We start from the raw sequence: 17,877 nt of genomic DNA on the forward strand, positions 1-17,877 counted from the left end.
AGAAATAAAGACTCATCTGCATCAAGCTCATAAGTGGGTACAGACTGCTTAAGATGAAGGCAAAAAACTTTTAAGAGCTGGTAAACGAAAAAAAACAAAACATTTTATTCATTAGTACTTTTATTGTACTGTTAGTAGAATTGGCAGTGGTCAAAATCAGGCTCTGCACCATCATATTATGTGTTTTTAAATTAGGTCTTCCAGTTTATTACATAACATTATTGTCATATTTTAAGAGGATATGATTTTGGTTCATTCAGTGTCTTTATTTCGGTGCATGAATCAGGGTGTCTCTCCAAAAACAATCTGTTAAACTTGCCAGTAATGTGGTTCTTCTGCCATTTTGTGGTAAAGGGTGTGGGAGTGAATTTAGAGAGAGAGAGAAAGAGCTCAGAGGCAGTTTAAAACCACACGCACAACACGTGGCACAAAATAAAACTAGTTACTGCGGATCTGGACGGTCACAGAATCTAATAAAATATGTGGATCAGTGTGTCTGCACATTGAAAAGAAGCAGTGTTATTTTAGTATTATTTATATAGTTTTATATTTTGAATGAGCTTTTTAATTTTGTTTAGTGCTTTTGTCATTTTTACTATTTTTTAGTAAAGTTTTTTTCCCCCATTCCCCCATATTTTTTAGTAAATCTCAACCCCCATTCACTGCCATTAAAAAGCTTGGACAATCCAGGATATTTTTTAACCATAACCCCGATTGTATTCGTCTGAATGAAGAAAGTCATATACACAAGGGATGGCTTGAGGGGGAGTAAATCATGGGGTAATTTTCATTTTTGGGTGAACTAACCCTTAAAAGGCCAAATCCTGGCTTAATTTAAGTCCTGTCTGTGAAACCAGGCCATTATATATAATAAAGTATTTCAAAACTGTTTTGAACCATCTTCAAAAATTTCTTTATCCACAGAAAACTGGAATATTTGGACCTTTCCCATAATAATCTATCTATCGATCTATCTATCTATCTATCTATCTATCTATCTATCTATCTATCTATCTATCTATCTATCTATCTATCTATCTATCTATCTATGCCAGCATCAAAGTTTGTCTACAATCTTGTTTACTCTACATTTACATGGAAAAAAGCCATACTGCTTAATATGTTTATACATACACATTTATTTTGTCCACTTATAGGAGTGAATATAGTCTTGTTAAACGTCATAATGGAGAGTTTTTTTTACCCTGATCTTCTCCCTATAGCTACATCACTATGAACTCATTGTGTGACACCACGGCCCGTGAGGACTCCCTGCTGGTGTCTGTTCACCTGGAGTACAACCTGATCGACCGCCGCCTCATTCCCCCCACAGCCTTCTCCTGCATCAAAACCTACCAGAGCGTCCTTCTGCGGCCCCAGAGATACGAAGAGCACCAGAAATGAAAGCCTCACAGAGCATCTTAATTCAAGCCATAATTCAGAGATTTAAGTGAAGTAACAATACAGATGCAGTTCCCTTTTTTACACTAGAGGCCTTTCATTTTGTGTTAGTTGTGTTTTAGGGATGTTCTGACAGTCTTTTGTTCTGTCTCAATGGGGCCACACATACACATGCATTGTTTTGTGCCTTACTGCAATTAAAATCTACTGCAGACATTTATTGTTTGACATATTAGCATCAGCTGTGTTCAAAACAGATTTGTAGGGGTCTGTTTTGCACAGATTTATATTTACATGGAGGATCTTTTCTGTTGCACTTGTCTGTTGTAGTTGTTTTACATTATCATATCTAACATCTGTCTTATTGTTTGTTTTTTTACACCTGTATGTCTGCAATTTACTTTTTTTTTTATAAATCAAACTTACATTTCAGGTGCAAAGATTACTTTCTTCTTTTTTTAAAGTATATGCAATAGTTCTTTTTTTATATATCAGCTTATACATTTTTTTTTTTTTTGACTGAACTGCTTTGCATACATTTTAATACTATTTTAACATGGTTTTCAGTAGCAGAAGGTTTTGACTTTTACAGTTCATTGTTGTGTTACTTTGTTGTCTGCACGTTTGTATTCTCTTATTTACAAACTACAATAAAGTTAAGAGGTGAAAAAATTAATCTGGGATCAAAAACATGTATTATAATATTTTAAGCACAGGCACTTGTGTCCTGCAGTTCTGCTCAAGGAGTGAATTATTCTCAGCATTTAGTGTGTGTTCTCTGCTCAGTGCATCTGAATTTCACATTTGTCCACTAGGGGGCGACGGTAAACGTAAAGCTTAAACATATTTATTTATGTATTAACGTTAAAAAGGAACAGCATGAACAATCTTTTACTAATTGTAAGATAATTATTGTAACATATTGACAGCCCTATTTTCTGGATTATTTGGCTTGTTTTCATTGGCGGAGAAAAAAAAAAATCGATTTACAGGTCAGTTTTTGAAAATGTTTGAAATGTAAATTACTTGATGCTAACTTCTTGCTTATTGAACTGTTGCAATTGTAACCCTTATTTATTGATGCCGTATCGGCGTTTACTCCAGTCTCTTCACCGTGGGTAAAATAAATAAAACACGGGTTACAATGGTGATAATTCACGTTCCCTTTCGAGAGGTCTCTCGTATTGCTAAGAAGACTAGCAAAACTCCTTTTCTCGAGAATATTGAAGTTCCCTCATCTCAGGGAATCGATGTTACGTCCTTAGTAACCGTGACGTTTCAGAAGCATCGGCATAATTAACAGCATGAACAGCCGCCAAACTCGCATAGGCTACAGCTCACTTTTCTTCTCTGTTTTTTCATTTCCCAGCGCACAACATAACCTCTACACAAATAGGCCCTATATATAAAACTTAGCATAAGACTAAAAATGAAATTAAAAATAAAAATGTATGAAAAACTTTTCCTTAAATAGATTATTATTGTTTAACATCTGTTTCTTTTTTCCCAAATAAAATAATCAATTTAGCCTACAACTAGTGAAATAAAATAACACAAAATGATGGACTAGCAAATTTAAGGTTACACAATTAATAACTGCCGTATCACTCTTTGCTTTTTTGCGACATAGCTTTGTTCTAACAGAAACAGACAGAGCATCAACGCAGTGCTGAGTTGCACTTTCATCATTCTGTCAGTATTATGACACTGTAGACTAGCACTAGCACTGGGCAGTGGCGCTCTCTGGTTGCTCTATTTCTATCCAGAGAAACTCTTCTCTTAAAGTGGTAACTTGCTGCCACAAGTGCTTCTTTTTCTACTTCACAGCAGGACTCTGTCTCAGATTTATTTTCTTTGGGCCGTCCCTACATTGATTCTCTGCTGATGTATATATTTCTGTGACTGCTCTTCATTTCCAGGGCGTGGACCGTGTCCTAAACCATGAAGAAAAACTTCCTTATATTAAAAGAGCATATCCTGGAGTAACACCAGTCTTGGTGGGAAAACCTGGAAATCTATCTATCTATCTATCTATCTATCTATCTATGATTGGCCTAAAAACTTGAAACTAATTTAAACACTTAGACTGAAGCCAATATCAAAGTTTGTCTACAAAACTTTACTATAGTTAATATTATTGATCTGTTTAACAGGAAAAACGACTTCATATTTTAAATCTATTAATCTGTTTGTCCTATTTCATTAAATCTCATTTATAACTAAAGTTTTGTGGATGGATACATTAATAATATGTATCCTGAATATTCAAAAAAGGGTGATTTCAAATGAAATGTCTTAATAAGTATAAGAATGACTATGGTAACTATAGTATTTTGGTGGAATTACCATCCCACACACTCACACTATCTAACTCTCGCTCTCTCTCACTCACCACCCAAAAAGGAGAAAAACAGTGGGAGGGAAAGACAACTTAAGTGGGAATGTCTCAAATACACAGTTTTTTCCCTCTTTTTGCAAGCTGTCCTGTGTTTTGAACTGCAGGTACTGTTCAGTGCTGAGTGACTGCTGGCAGCCAAGGACCTAAAAGACAGTCATCCAAAACAATGATCAAACCATAAAATCTGTTTGCCATCAGACATCTCAAAAGAGAAGAAATCATCTCCGAATACATCTTGCACATCAGGTAAGATGCTTTGATGATCTTATTTATCTTTCTGACATGTTCCCTGTTCAGTTTTGTGCACCTGATGCACGGCAACTTAATTAATCTGATTCTCTTATGACCCGTTAAAGTCTTTGAAAAGCTTACAAAGCTTTTTTGAGCTCATTTAAAAAGTAAAAAAGGCTACTTTAAAATCCTTGAGAAATGTTGTGTTGGCATCAGCTTTATGAGTCACTCAGTCATCCACGTCAACTCTGTAATCTTGACAGCATTCAGTAATGTAGTCTTTAATTAGCTCATCTCATCTCTCTATATGTAAATCAGCTTTGCATGACCATTTGGCATCATTTTGATATTGTACATCTTTGAAGAAAAAAGCTAGACACCTTAACATTCTTAGTTGTCTGTTAAGATATTTTTTCTAAAGAAATAAAGACTCATCTGCATCAAGCTCATAAGTGGGTACAGACTGCTTAAGATGAAGGCAAAAAACTTTTAAGAGCTGGTAAACGAAAAAAAACAAACATTTTATTCATTAGTACTTTTATTGTACTGTTAGTAGAATTGGCAGTGGTCAAAATCAGGCTGTGCACCATCATATTATGTGTTTTTAAATTAGGTCTTCCAGTTTATTACATAACATTATTGTCATATTTTAAGAGGATATGATTTTGGTTCATTCAGTGTCTTTATTTCGGTGCATGAATCAGGGTGTCTCTCCAAAAACAATCTGTTAAACTTGCCAGTAATGTGGTTCTTCTGCCATTTTGTGGTAAAGGGTGTGGGAGTGAATTTAGAGAGAGAGAGAAAGAGCTCAGAGGCAGTTTAAAACCACACGCACAACACGTGGCACAAAATAAAACTAGTTACTGCGGATCTGGACGGTCACAGAATCTAATAAAATATGTGGATCAGTGTGTCTGCACATTGAAAAGAAGCAGTGTTATTTTAGTATTATTTATATAGTTTTATATTTTGAATGAGCTTTTTAATTTTGTTTAGTGCTTTTGTCATTTTTACTATTTTTTATATTTCTATTTAGCATTATTTTAAGGCAAAATTTCTAATTTCTTAGTTTTTTAAGTTTATTTTTTCACCTAATATTTATATTTAATTTTATTTATTTATTATTTTATTTTAATATCTTCAGTTTTAGTTTTTGTTAACAATAACACCACTGGACATAAGAAGTCTAAATTGCAAAATATCACATATGAAATCTCTTTAATATCTCAATTGTTTCTCCTAGACAATAGTGAGATTAAAAGGCGAGCGTATTGAGATTTGCTTTCTTCTCAAAACTTTCTCTTAAAGGTAGGGTAGGCAATTTCAGACAGGCTAGCAATAACAAGCTAGCTTTAAAACTAAGCGTAAGATCCCACCCTCTCTTCAGAACGCTCCAAAGTCACGCGTCCTTCAAAACACATGAACGCTCACAGCAGAGTCTGCAAAGCGGCACGAGACGAGAGACGACGTTAAACTACCTCGTGTCTCAAAGCACAATAACATTACAATATAATGAACGTAATAATGCTGAACGTTGATAGTGTTGATATAGAAATACGCATAAATCCGAGTCTGATGACGTGAACAGCTGCGAACAACAACATCACGGGTTGCCATCTCGTAATTACGGTTAGGACATGGCGTTAACGCAGCATAAGCTCGTTGTTTTGGTTCAGGTGAAACTGTAAAAGGCGGATGCTGTTTGTTTGCTGCTCTCGGTGGCTGTCTGTCTACAACTCTGGATAGACTTACAGAGCGCGCTGATGGCGTGTGATGTCTGCGTGAGCAGGGTGCGCGGAGGTATGGAAATACAAATGTTGACAGGCAGGTAGGACCATCCTATCATTGCATTCGGACCGAATGCAATGATTGGGTGAACATTTTTTGGTCCTGTACCTTCCAAAGAAGATGTATGTACGTGTTTTAATATTTAGGGCACTTCTATTGTTGATTCCTATCAGGATGTGAAGAGAGTTTCAACCAGTATAACAGAAATTGTTTATAAAACAAATTGCCAACCATTCCTTTTTGAAAAACATCCTAACATCTCACCAACTGTGCTCCGATTTACCAAGATACCAATCAAAAGTCAGTTTGAATATGAACTCTGGTATTACTTACTAAATTATCTGAGCTATGCAGGGACGTCGTTAGGCCTATTTTAGGGGGGCTGGAGCTACCCCAAATTGTTACTAAGCCCCCCTAAATGATAATAAGAACAACAATAACTATTCGATTTATCAATAACCGTATCCTCGTTCGTATTTAGACGCAACAAATGATATATATCCAGCTACAAAAAATAGCCGAAAAGTCGGAAGTTGGACAGAAGTACAAAGAGTCGTAACAGAGCTGCCAACTCTCACGCATTCACCGTGAGACACACGCAATTGACACTTTTCACACGCTCTCACGCCACACATCCATTTTCTCACACACAGAAAAATCGCGAAGCAAAGAGGACACGGAGACCAACAGACTAGACAGACAGAGCAGGTTATTTTATGATATAAAAGAATCTCAACTCTCAGATTCTGTCAATTTTATTACGAAATTCAAACAATAAATACCGTTTTGGCGTTTGTAATTGTGATGCGACAGCTCCCTAGCGCACGTGACCTGATCATCTCTAGCTAATAATAAAAAAACAAGAACACTGTTGAAAGATACAGTACAACTTACCGAAATGTATATGCCTCATACATAATATCGATCAATCAGTGTTTTTTATCAGCGTGAAGAGGTCAATAACATAGCTGGAGAACAATTATGTCACATTTACCGACAGCCATTTAATGAACATAATATAGGCTATAGTATGTAGTTGGCAAGAAAAAAAGAGCTATAGAGAGTATTTTGCTAAATATGTGTTCTATGTGACATATTTATTATATTTTCAATTATATCATTAAATAAAGTTTACCTAATATTTATCCAAATGAGTCAATATTAAATCAAATTACAATAATTGAATTGAATTTAAATAATAAAAAAGCGTAGCTTACCAGAAATTGTACCATGCACCATAATTTACATATAATTTTACACTTATGCTATACTAAAGCCTGAAATGGGCACTTTTTGTGACAGCAACCCTATAATTTTTTGATCAAAGATGTGGCTTAACTTCAGAATTTGAACTAAAATCAGTATTCTTATGATTGCTCTGAACATTTCTGACTAAGTTCAACAAACATTAAATTACTTATTCATAAACTTAAAAAAAATAATTAATAAAAATGTAGGTGTGACGGGGTTGAGACTAGGGTAACAGGGTTGAAGATGGTAACGGGGTTGAAGAGACAAATACAGCTAAACATATGCATAGTTGTTTTTTACTCAAATTCACTGTAAGATTTTCTATAAACGCAAGTTACAAATACCCTGGGGGCTAAGCCCCCCCTGTCTTCCAATACTAGTGATGTCTCTGGAGCTATGTAATCTTTTATAGCTTTATAGTCTTACTGTGTCAACAAATTTCTAATTTATTTCCATTTTTGAATCTCCTAAGGAATTTCAGACTAAACATCTGAGATTGTTGATACTTGAATGAAACAAAATCCCCTCAGCTATGAAAGAGCAACATCTAAGTTATTCAATTTTCCTCTAGGATGGAACTGCATCAGTTATTAGTGTTATTAGTGAGTCAAGTCACATATTTATTTACATTAATTATGTACATTTGTCACATGTTTCTTCTGCAGAAGAAAATGATCAAATGCACCAAAAGGGCTAAATATATATATATCTCCTACTGACATTGCATCAGTGTGGTTTCAGCTGTAATTCAGCTGGACAAAGGGCACAAAAATACACTCAGATGATGTTACACCCGTTCTGGGAAAAAAAAAAACTGTAAATATAGCATGAAGACAGGTTACAAAAATACACATTTGCACACGTTGATGCATCTGACCCAAACAAGTCTTTCCCTGTCTCAGGTTTTAGTTTTAGTTACAATGAGATATTTTCCCCATTGTCGATGTGGAGAGCAGATTGGTTTATTATGACTGTCAGCGAGGCGGCTGCATATTCAAAGCTTAATGAGACCTCAGGATGAAGGATTTTACCAGAATCAGCTCTTGGATGCAAAGTAGCATTTATGGTTTTTATAAAACTCTGGAGAACAATTGTACTGCCATATTTTTAAAGTTTGCTTCTTCTGATTACTTCTTCCTCTGATTCAGATTAAAAACGTAGCAGCCATGTTGTCGGTCTGTGTGGCTTTCCTGTTTCTCTGCACTGCCCACCTGCCACAAGACTCCTCCGCCCTTCCCTTTGAGCAGAAAGGATTCTGGGACTTTGGCAAGGACATTGATGTGAAAGAGCTGATGATGATGATGAAGGACCAGGAGGAAGGGTCAGCTGTGGATCCATACCAACCTGAACATCCCACATGCCCGTTTGGCTGTCGGTGCGACCTCAGAGTCGTACAGTGCTCGGATTTAGGTGGGCTTAAGATGATATGTGTTTGCAATGGTGTCTTGGTATAGACAGACAAGATAATGACTGTTTAGTCTGAGAGGTTTTGCTTCTAGACTCAAATTTTATATGGGAAAACGCAGTGCCAAAATTGTTTGCCGCACAAGCTTAAACATAATGACCTTAAAACCGAACAATAAAAATATAGTCCCAAGAATATGAAAAATTATGGCATGCACCAGATGAATATGAAAACTGAAAATACCATGGGCTGTTTTGTATATGTACCAAATATAGTATAGCAATTTTAAAGAATCATACAATTAATTATGCATTTTATTATTTAATACTGTTTTTCAACAACATTATCAGAACATAGGCTACTTTTGACACGTTTTTGGGCTGCAACTCACCAGTTGATAACCACTGGTGTAAAGAGTCAAGTCACACTAGCTAGTGATTAGTATGGAATGAGTTACAGGATATCCCCTTTATATCATCCATCTTATCCCAAAATTACTAGCCTGTTGCATCGAGCAAACTTCAAAGACCTGCCTGTCATTTTTCCCATGATATTTAAAAAATGTAGCATGAATGAACGTGGTATGAAACACAAAGATATGAATATGAGTTACGAGTTATATGTATATAAATAAATCAAAATTTGTGGCTCAAAGTAGGGAAAGTGAGGAGGAAATTTTGGCTGAAAGCTAAATAGAAATGTCAGGTTTTAAAATCCACATCAAAGTCCTGCATGAGATCAGGATCAAATTTAGCTCAAGAACGGATACCAATTCAGACACACCGCTAATCTGGCCCTTCCACATCAGACAGCACATGTGGCGTGTGGTCTGTCACCTGAGAAGACAGACGTTCTGGTTATTCTACTCGGTACAGCAAACGTGCCATAAACTATGATGTCGGTTTCACCAGGGATGATGAATTTAAAAGCAAATGGACAATTTTTATGGATGCCAGGTACCACCCAAGCACAGCTGCTCTCTCTCCCTCTATCTCTCTTTTATGAAGTTCATAAAGTACAGTTATTCTCTTCTTTTTCTCTCTCTCCACATTGTAATGTGCTACGTGGAGCCATGGTCATCTGGCTCCATCTTAATTATATGGGAAGCTCAGAGGGGAATGCTAGCACACAACAACAGAGCACAGCAAACACACAGAGTCCCGAAGCCCAGAGAATTACCAAACATTTCCAAAATTACAGCCCGCTGAAAAGTTTACAAGTGAACCTGGGTAACCCAAAGACTCAGATGGTAAAAACTGAAGAAGTTGTTTCTTAAATGAGCTGCCTACTAATACACTTTCTAAAGCCATCATGTGACATAATTGATTGATTGATTATTAATTGATTTTGATTTTTTGATTTTTTGATGGCTACAGTGTCTAATATTATTATGCAGGTAATGGGATACACAATTAGTGGTTCGTCGTAACGCTGTATTATGTATCAGTCCGCTCATCCGTGTTATTTTTGTTTCATAGTATTTTTCTATTACTGTTTAATATTATGTTGTGTGCTGTGTTGTATTACGCTGAAAGGTATAAAAAAAAAAAAAATAAGAGAATGCTTTTTAAGGTTTTTAACATCACAGGACGATGACTGACGTTAACTGAGACCGGCGCTACTTTCATGTCTCTCGTATCACACCGCGGAATCGCGCTCTCATTTCATATATTAACGCTACTGGCGGCATCTGGCGTCTTAAATCATCAATTTTAGCAAGAATGACCTCATTGGACTTCTGTTTTTATATTACTGGTATAGTGTTGCAGTGTTAGTCTTGCTTGGCCGATTGTTTTTTACATTGAAAAGGACTTTTTTTTCTAGGCAAAAGCTTTAAAAGTTTTTACGGTTTTTATTTTTAATTTTTTTAATGTATTGCTGTAATATCTGGTCATCAATTATAGGTAGCTTTTTACTTTCTTAATGTGGCAAGATCTCAATATTAAACTAGAAAAACAACAAGGTAGGACTTCATTTTATCCACCAGACAGTTTGTGAAATGTTGGAGGGAAGGGGCTAAAAAATAAGAGGGGTTTGGTGATGTCAGCTGAAATGTAAATTCATTTCAGAGGCTGAGCAAGTTAATAGGCCAAATTTTAATGAAAGATTATGTAGACAACCATTTTTTCTCTTTGGAATTACTTGTACCATTAAATTCCACAATATAAGACCAGAATGTGTATTAAGAAAGTAAATATTTTCATTCTGATTTCATGTTGAGTTTTCCACTATCCCGGAAAATATGAATTACCACTGCAACATAAAAGCCTATAGACAACATTTGATCCACAATATTGTTTTGTTTTTTCAGACCTTATTTCTATCAGTATATCTATTTTTGTTTGTTTGTGCATTATTCCCCCAACAGGGTTAGGTTACGTGCCATACGATATTCCTTCAGACACACTGCTGTTGGACCTGCAGAGCAACAGGATCACAGAGATAAGAGAGGGAGACTTTAAGGGACTGACCAACCTCTATGTGAGACCTAACATATAGGCTATTTATTTTATATTTTGCATCATAATTATTACATTTGCTGTCATTTTGTGAATAAATTTCTAAATGCAAAATTGTGCTTTATGTTGTGCATTCCTATCAACAATTCATAGCCCCTGTCCCGTTTCAGGCCCTGGTGTTAAGATATAACCAAATCTCCAAAGTTCATCCCAAGGCATTCCTTCCTTTGAAGCGTTTGCAGAAGTTATACATCTCGCACAACCTTCTGACTTCCATCCCCAAAAACCTGCCTCCATCCCTTGTGGAGCTGCGTATCCATGACAATCACATCAAGAAGGTGCCGGCATTTAGCTTCTCAGGCCTCCACAACATGCATGTCATTGGTAAGACTGTGTGTTTGTCTGTGTATATACTGTATATTAGCTGTGCTAATGACATCATGTGATTCACGATGTCACCTAATAGTCCTGTAAAGCTGCTTTTTGACATTAACTGATAAAAAGCTCTACATAAATAAAACGAAATACTATATTTGTGCCTCAAACACTGGTTTATTTTGCAGAAATGGGTCGTAATCCACTCCAGAACAGTGGTTTCGAACCTGGAGCATTTATGGGCCTTAAACTGAACTACTTGCGCATTTCTGAAGCCAAACTCACCGGGGTACCCAAAGGTAATGAGAATGATGGTTACAATTTTATGTATATTTAAGTAATTGACTAATTTGAAATAAATTATATATATATATATATATATATATATATATATATTTAAAGCTGAATTTTCAGTATCATTACTCCAGTCTTCAGTGTTACATGATCCTTCAGAAATTATTCTAATATGCTGATTTATTATCAATGTTGGAAACTGTTGGGCTGCTTAATATTTTTTATAACCTGTGATACTTATTTTGGGATTCTTTGACGAATAAAAAGTTTTAAAAAGAACCGCATTTTTTAAAAATAGAAATATTTTGTAACAATATACACTACCGTTCAAAAGCTTTCTTGTTTTTCTTTAATTTTTTTAAAGAAATTAATACTTTTTATTCAGCAAGGATGTGTTAAATTGATAAAAAGTGACAGTAAAGATTTATATAGTTAAAATATAAAATATTTCTTTTTTGATTCAATGCTGTTCTTTTTTATTCATCAACGAATCCTGAAAAACATCACAGGTTCCAAAAAAAAAAAATTAAGCTCAACTGTTTTCAACATTGATAATCAAATTAGCATATTAGAATGATTTCTGAAGGATCATGTGACACTGAAGACTGGAGTAATGTATTAATACATGCCTATAAAGGCTACAGCATACATATACAGAATAAAGGTGTTTTGTTACAGAATACAAAATTCTCTTCTTCAAGGAATGTGTCCCATTATGTTTTAAATACAATGCAACTCATTCTACTCCATATGGAATGTGTTTCATTCTTGCCAGACCTTCCCAGCAGTCTCCATGAGCTTCATTTGGACAATAATCAGATTCAGGCCATTGAGTTTGTGGATCTCAGCCAGTACACCCAGCTGCAGAGGTAAACCCATACACATTCCCAATTATTTGGTGTGATTAATTTATGTGTGATAAATGAAACATTTCCCTTCAGTTACACTTTTACATGGACTTTATTATGACATAAAATTTGCTTTGGGTGTCCTCTAGTGGTTAAAACCCCTGTGTCTCTGTGTCTAGGTTGGGACTCGGCAGTAACCAGATTCGCCACATTGAGCACGGTGCTTTATCTTACCTCACCAACCTGAGGGAGCTGCACCTTGACAACAACCGTCTGCCCGGTGTGCCCAGTGGTCTGCCTAATATGAAGTATCTGCAGGTGTGCTTGTGTACAGAATTCGACTGATTCTACTTCATTTACACTAAATAAACTGAACCACACTCTCCTTACAGGTTGTCTACCTCCATTCAAACAACATCACCAATGTTGGGGTGGATGACTTCTGCCCAACAGGTTTTGGGATGAAGAGGGTGTTCTACAATGGCATCAGTCTCTTTGACAACCCGATCAGGTACTGGGAGGTTCAGCCCTCTGCGTTCCGCTGTGTCAGTGACCAAATGGCTGTACAGTTTGGCAACCACAAGAAATAAAAGATGCACAAAACCAATCCAGGAGGAGAACAAGAGGAAATAGTGTCCAAAATTTGTGTAAATCATCAAGATATTTGAGTGAAGACGATGAATAAACATTCCCATGGAGGCATAATTCAGAAGAAACGTGGACTCCATTTAAACCGAAGGTTTAAAGAACCACTGGTAAACTAAATTAAAATGGTGCATTCAAAACTATTGATGTGTGTAATTCCCTGCTGACATTAATGAATATGTACAATTTAGTTGACATACAGCATTTATGATTCCTTAATTAACTCTCTGAGATGTCTATTAACAGTTTCATTTGCTTAGTTTTCATGGCTTGGATCTTTTAATAATTAGATAAATTCACAGTTTGTCATTCTGTACGCCTATTGTCACTCATTCATCATGGTAATACTGTAATAAAATGGATTGTGTTGTGGATGTTTATCATCACAAGACAGCCTACCTTAAAGGTGACACGCTTATTTTCTTTAATGTCAAATTTTATGAGCTTTGTTGTAAAGAAATGATCCTGAGTGCATTCAGTTGAATAATAACCCTGCAGATGTGGCAGAAGATTTGAAGGTGGAGTAGCTAAATTACACTGCAAGGGGAAAGTCTTCACAAACAAGTCCTGCTTCTAGTTGTTGTGTGACCACGCCTACAAGGCCTGGCAGAAGAATTTTAATCATTTTGCTTATAGTCTCTGCTCTTAACGACTAAACAACACGAGAAATGGACTACAAAGAACAGGTACGTTTACAAATATTTACTGAATTAACTCAATATGTGGATGATAATAATTCATATTTCAAAATAAGCTTAGAAACTAATAAAATATGTATTATTTTGTCACGTAGACTAAATTAATTAGGCTACATAAGAATGCTAATTATTCTACCCATTCTAACCATTAGAATTGTATAAAATATTTTAATATAATTATTTGGAATCAGCTGAGGATCATTAGGTTACTTTTTTTCTCATATGTACAGTAACTACCGCTAGAATTTAATGTGAAAGTAGCTTTAAGACCGTTCTCCAATAATGGGGTTTTCGCACCAGATAATTATAGGAAGTTAAAAGTTATAGGAACTAGCCATTAGTTCCCCCAAAAGGCGTTCCTAACTAAATACGTTCCCAGTTCCTGCGGTGAAAACACGCCAAAAAGTGGGAACTATTAATTCTAGTTCTATGAAACGGTTCCTCCGATGCGAAAGCACCTATAGTTGCGTATCTAGGATCTTTTGAAGAATTAGAAATTATTATACTTGAATCTTATGACACTATAGCAATGGTTATATTTTACGTCCTCAAAAGAATGCAGACTCCATATGTTGTCAAACTTGTTCTAAAACCTGTAACAGCTGTAAGCGGGAAGAATCTTGACAGAGTGAAACTGTCATGCACAGGTTGAGCAAGTTGTATCCAGCGCGCAATTCGGAGATTTGATCGAGTTCTCGTACCCCATTGGCTACTCACACTGGGGTGTGTATGACGGAGATGGATACGTTATTCACTTTGCGGTTGCAGGTAAGCACGATAACGTTTACTTTAATACTAATACTAATTCTATACAGTCACGATACTATACTATAATATACTATACTATACAAAGTGGATAACAGGCAGATTCCTTCGTGACTAGCCTACTAGTAGCCATACATTTTAGGTAGACCTATGTTCTGAAATTGAGGAGACTAAAGAAAATGTAAAAATACATAAGAAAGGTGTGTGTATATATATATATATAGGCTATATAACTCCTACACTGCTGTATATATAAACTACACAGGTTCAGATGTCACCTGATATCCTCCTAGCTGGCTGGGACCCAGGAATAGACTTTTGTCTACTGTGTGGACATTATATTTTAGTGCATTTCTGACACCATACATGCCACAGTTTTAAAGGGATAGTTCAGCCTACTTACTCACCCTCAAGTTGTTCCAACCCTGTATGAGTTTCTTTCTTCTGTTGAACACAAAAGAAGATATTTTAAAGAATGTTGTTAATCAGACAGCTGACGGCAGCCATTGACGTCCATAGTATATATTTTTTCCTAATATGGAAGTCAATGGGTAGCCTACCGCCAAATGTTTGATTACCAACATTCTTTAAAATATCTTCTTTTGTGTTCAACAGAAGAAAGAAACTCATACAGGTTTGGAACAACATGAAGGTGAGTAAATGATGATTTTCATTTTTGGGTGAACTATATCTTTAAGTCTGGATGTCCTGTAAAGAGAACATTCAGGGCTTTTCAGAGATACCAAATGTTTGGGGATTTTACCATGATAACAACTTCTCCTTGGTCTTTTAAAACGACTGACAATAATTTAGTGATCAAATTAGCACTCTTATGGAAATATGATTTTTTTTTTGTTGTAATTATTTGTTTAAATCTGACTAATTTTAAAATTGTTTGTCATAAATCAACATCTCAGGAAAATGGTATGGGGTTTCTAATCAAAATATGACTTTCTGTTACAAAATAGGGCATTGATTTCATACATGTCCCAATTGACACCAGAGATTAAATCACAAGTGAACGAAATTATATATCAATTTTCCTATGAAATGTTAGATATTATTATGAAAATGTTGCCAATTATTACTGAAACACATTTAAATGCAAATTAGATACAGTGTATTTATTGCATTGAATGGAACTGCATGGCCATTTTAACCACAGTTCATATCAGTTTATTCCATTATATCTTTCATAACATAGTTGAGAATCATCTTTCTAGAAAATTTTGGTTAAAAAAATCCTGAAACCTAAAAATTGATTGCTGAATGAAGAAAAAAAAAAAAAAGAAGAAAAATCCCATTGTTTTTGCCTACACATGTCATTTCATGTCTTTTTATTTTTTTAAACAAATGAATCCTGGTGTCCACTAGGACATAGCATAACATATGAATAAAATAAATAAAGTTTTTTTTCTGGGTCTCAGGAGGATATGACCTACTGTGATGCATAAAGCCTAATTCAGGCAATGAATTTAAACATAATTTTATATACAGTATATTTAGTAGCCTACAACTGTTTCACTTGAATCACTTAGGCTATTTTTGATTTCTTATTTCTTCTATTCTTGATCACCGTTATGGCAACACTTTGTCTCATACAGAACTTGCTTTTTCCATACCAGATGAAACTCAGGTGATGAGTTCGTTTCGGGGTTTTCTGCAGACTGTCTTCCCTGTTTGTGGTGATCTTTTGCTTGGAGAAACTAAGATACGACGTCAGCTCCTGTCTGAAGTTAACGTACCTAAAGGAGCTCGTGTTTTAGTGAGCAATAGCCGACACGCTCTCCAGCCTTCACCTGAGAATGAAATTAGACGACGACGAGATGCTTTACTTGACAAGGAGTTTACGTACAAAATCCTCACATTTAATTGTGAGCACTTTGCCACATTTGTCCGCTCTGGAAAAGCTATGTGCAATCAGGTGAGTTGATGAATCAGGTAGTATATCAAGTATATTTATATCAAGTTTAACAGTATATCATAAAGATCATCCTCATTATGTGTCATGTACATTTTTGTTATTCTGACATAAGTTTATATTGGTTCTTTTGTTTTAACAGATCCCAGGGAAGCCCAAAAACAAGGAATGTGTGGAGGCTACTGAACAATTTAGCAGCCTTGTGCCATCATATACTGAATTATCAATGCCAATCTACACATTTTCCCAAGAAAATTGTTTTGAGTTTCACTAAGGATATTTCCCCCTCACTCTTGGTTGGAATTAAACCAGTTTTAAAAGATTCCTGTTTAATGTCAATGGAAAGGGTTCTTCACTCTTCAGTGGTCTTATTTGGTCTCCTAGCCTGGTCAGGCTGGTCTGTTGGCTGGTTTTAAAATGGTTTTGGACACTTTTTAGGTCGGGAGACCGACTTGGTTAAGTCATCTTAGCTAAGAGGTGTTTTTTGTTTTTTTTTTTTCATCTTCTTCACATTTCTAACTAATATATTACTAATATTTGCCAAAGGTAACACCACAGTTATAAAAACATTTTAGACCATGGAATTGCTTAACAATTTATTTATTTTGCTGCTGACACATTGCCAGTTACAACAGAAAGTCTTTGGAAATATCTAAGGGCTCGTCCCTTTTAATGCCCAGCAAACACAGAACATTCCCCTAATGTTAGCATATGGTTACCGTTTTTTGGGGGGAGGAACCAATTAATAACATTCTAAGAAAGTACTCTGTAGGTTCTTTATGTAACCAAAAACTAACCTTTCCAGAACATTGCAGGGAGGTCTTTTCCTCAAGAACCTATATTCATAACCATAAACTAACCTTCTCAGAAGATTCTGGGAAGCAAAAATCGTTATATAGCTGCATAGCTTTAAATTACGCCATAGCCATGTACATTGATTCTGACTACTACTTAGTCAGCTGCCGAGCCTATTTTCCTAGAATAGACTATTTGTTAAAAATCTATTTTGAATTCATTCACTTTATATCAGCCAGAATTGATAAAAAAGATTTAAACAAAACTGGCAAGATTACAACAAGCTTGTTGGGTTTGAAGATAAACATATTTTTATTTATTAAGATTTTACAGTAGTAACAATAGCTAGTGAGCTAATTGTATTTTGGATGAAAATGTGGTTACCATGGTGATCTTTCATAATGTAAAGGGGCTATGCAGTGCTGTGTTTCTCATGATTAAAAAAATAAATATTTATATTCCATACAAAGACCTATTCTGATTAACGTTTTTTCTTGTAGATTTATTCGTAACAGCAATAAAAATAAAAATAAAAATCTGCACATCACGAGAGTTTATTGTCTGTTTGATAAAGACGAAGCGTTTCCTACATTCCCCGGATGT

The 17,877-nt window shown here is 35.4% G+C and overlaps 2 protein-coding genes across 3 annotated transcripts; both read left to right on the forward strand.

Annotated features, from left to right (window-relative positions):
* Positions 1 to 3,318: 3,318 nt before the first annotated feature.
* On the forward strand, positions 3,319 to 13,505 carry bgna (biglycan a). Its single transcript, XM_084087763.1, has 9 exons — positions 3,319 to 3,398; positions 3,904 to 4,045; positions 8,218 to 8,479; positions 10,843 to 10,955; positions 11,104 to 11,317; positions 11,497 to 11,607; positions 12,378 to 12,471; positions 12,630 to 12,768; positions 12,843 to 13,505. The coding sequence occupies exons 3-9, from the start codon at positions 8,236 to 8,238 to the stop codon at positions 13,038 to 13,040; spliced, it is 1,113 nt and encodes a 370-aa protein (XP_083943889.1). The 5' UTR covers positions 3,319 to 3,398; positions 3,904 to 4,045; positions 8,218 to 8,235; the 3' UTR covers positions 13,041 to 13,505.
* A 189-nt stretch (positions 13,506 to 13,694) lies between these two features.
* LOC311066152 (phospholipase A and acyltransferase 2-like) lies at positions 13,695 to 17,820 on the forward strand. 2 transcript variants are annotated; one of them, XM_084087169.1, is made up of 4 exons: positions 13,695 to 13,781; positions 14,441 to 14,561; positions 16,163 to 16,482; positions 16,622 to 17,784. In XM_084087169.1, the coding sequence occupies exons 1-4, from the start codon at positions 13,764 to 13,766 to the stop codon at positions 16,751 to 16,753; spliced, it is 591 nt and encodes a 196-aa protein (XP_083943295.1). In that variant the 5' UTR covers positions 13,695 to 13,763; the 3' UTR covers positions 16,754 to 17,784. The 2 variants fall into 2 exon arrangements, with proteins under 2 accessions (XP_083943295.1, XP_083943296.1); XM_084087170.1 differs by having other exon boundaries at positions 13,701 to 13,781; positions 16,184 to 16,482; positions 16,622 to 17,820.
* The last annotated feature ends 57 nt before the right edge of the window (positions 17,821 to 17,877 follow it).

This window comes from Abramis brama (assembly GCF_963993115.1).
Source record: "Abramis brama genome assembly, chromosome: 16".
Taxonomy (NCBI): domain Eukaryota; kingdom Metazoa; phylum Chordata; class Actinopteri; order Cypriniformes; family Leuciscidae; genus Abramis; species Abramis brama.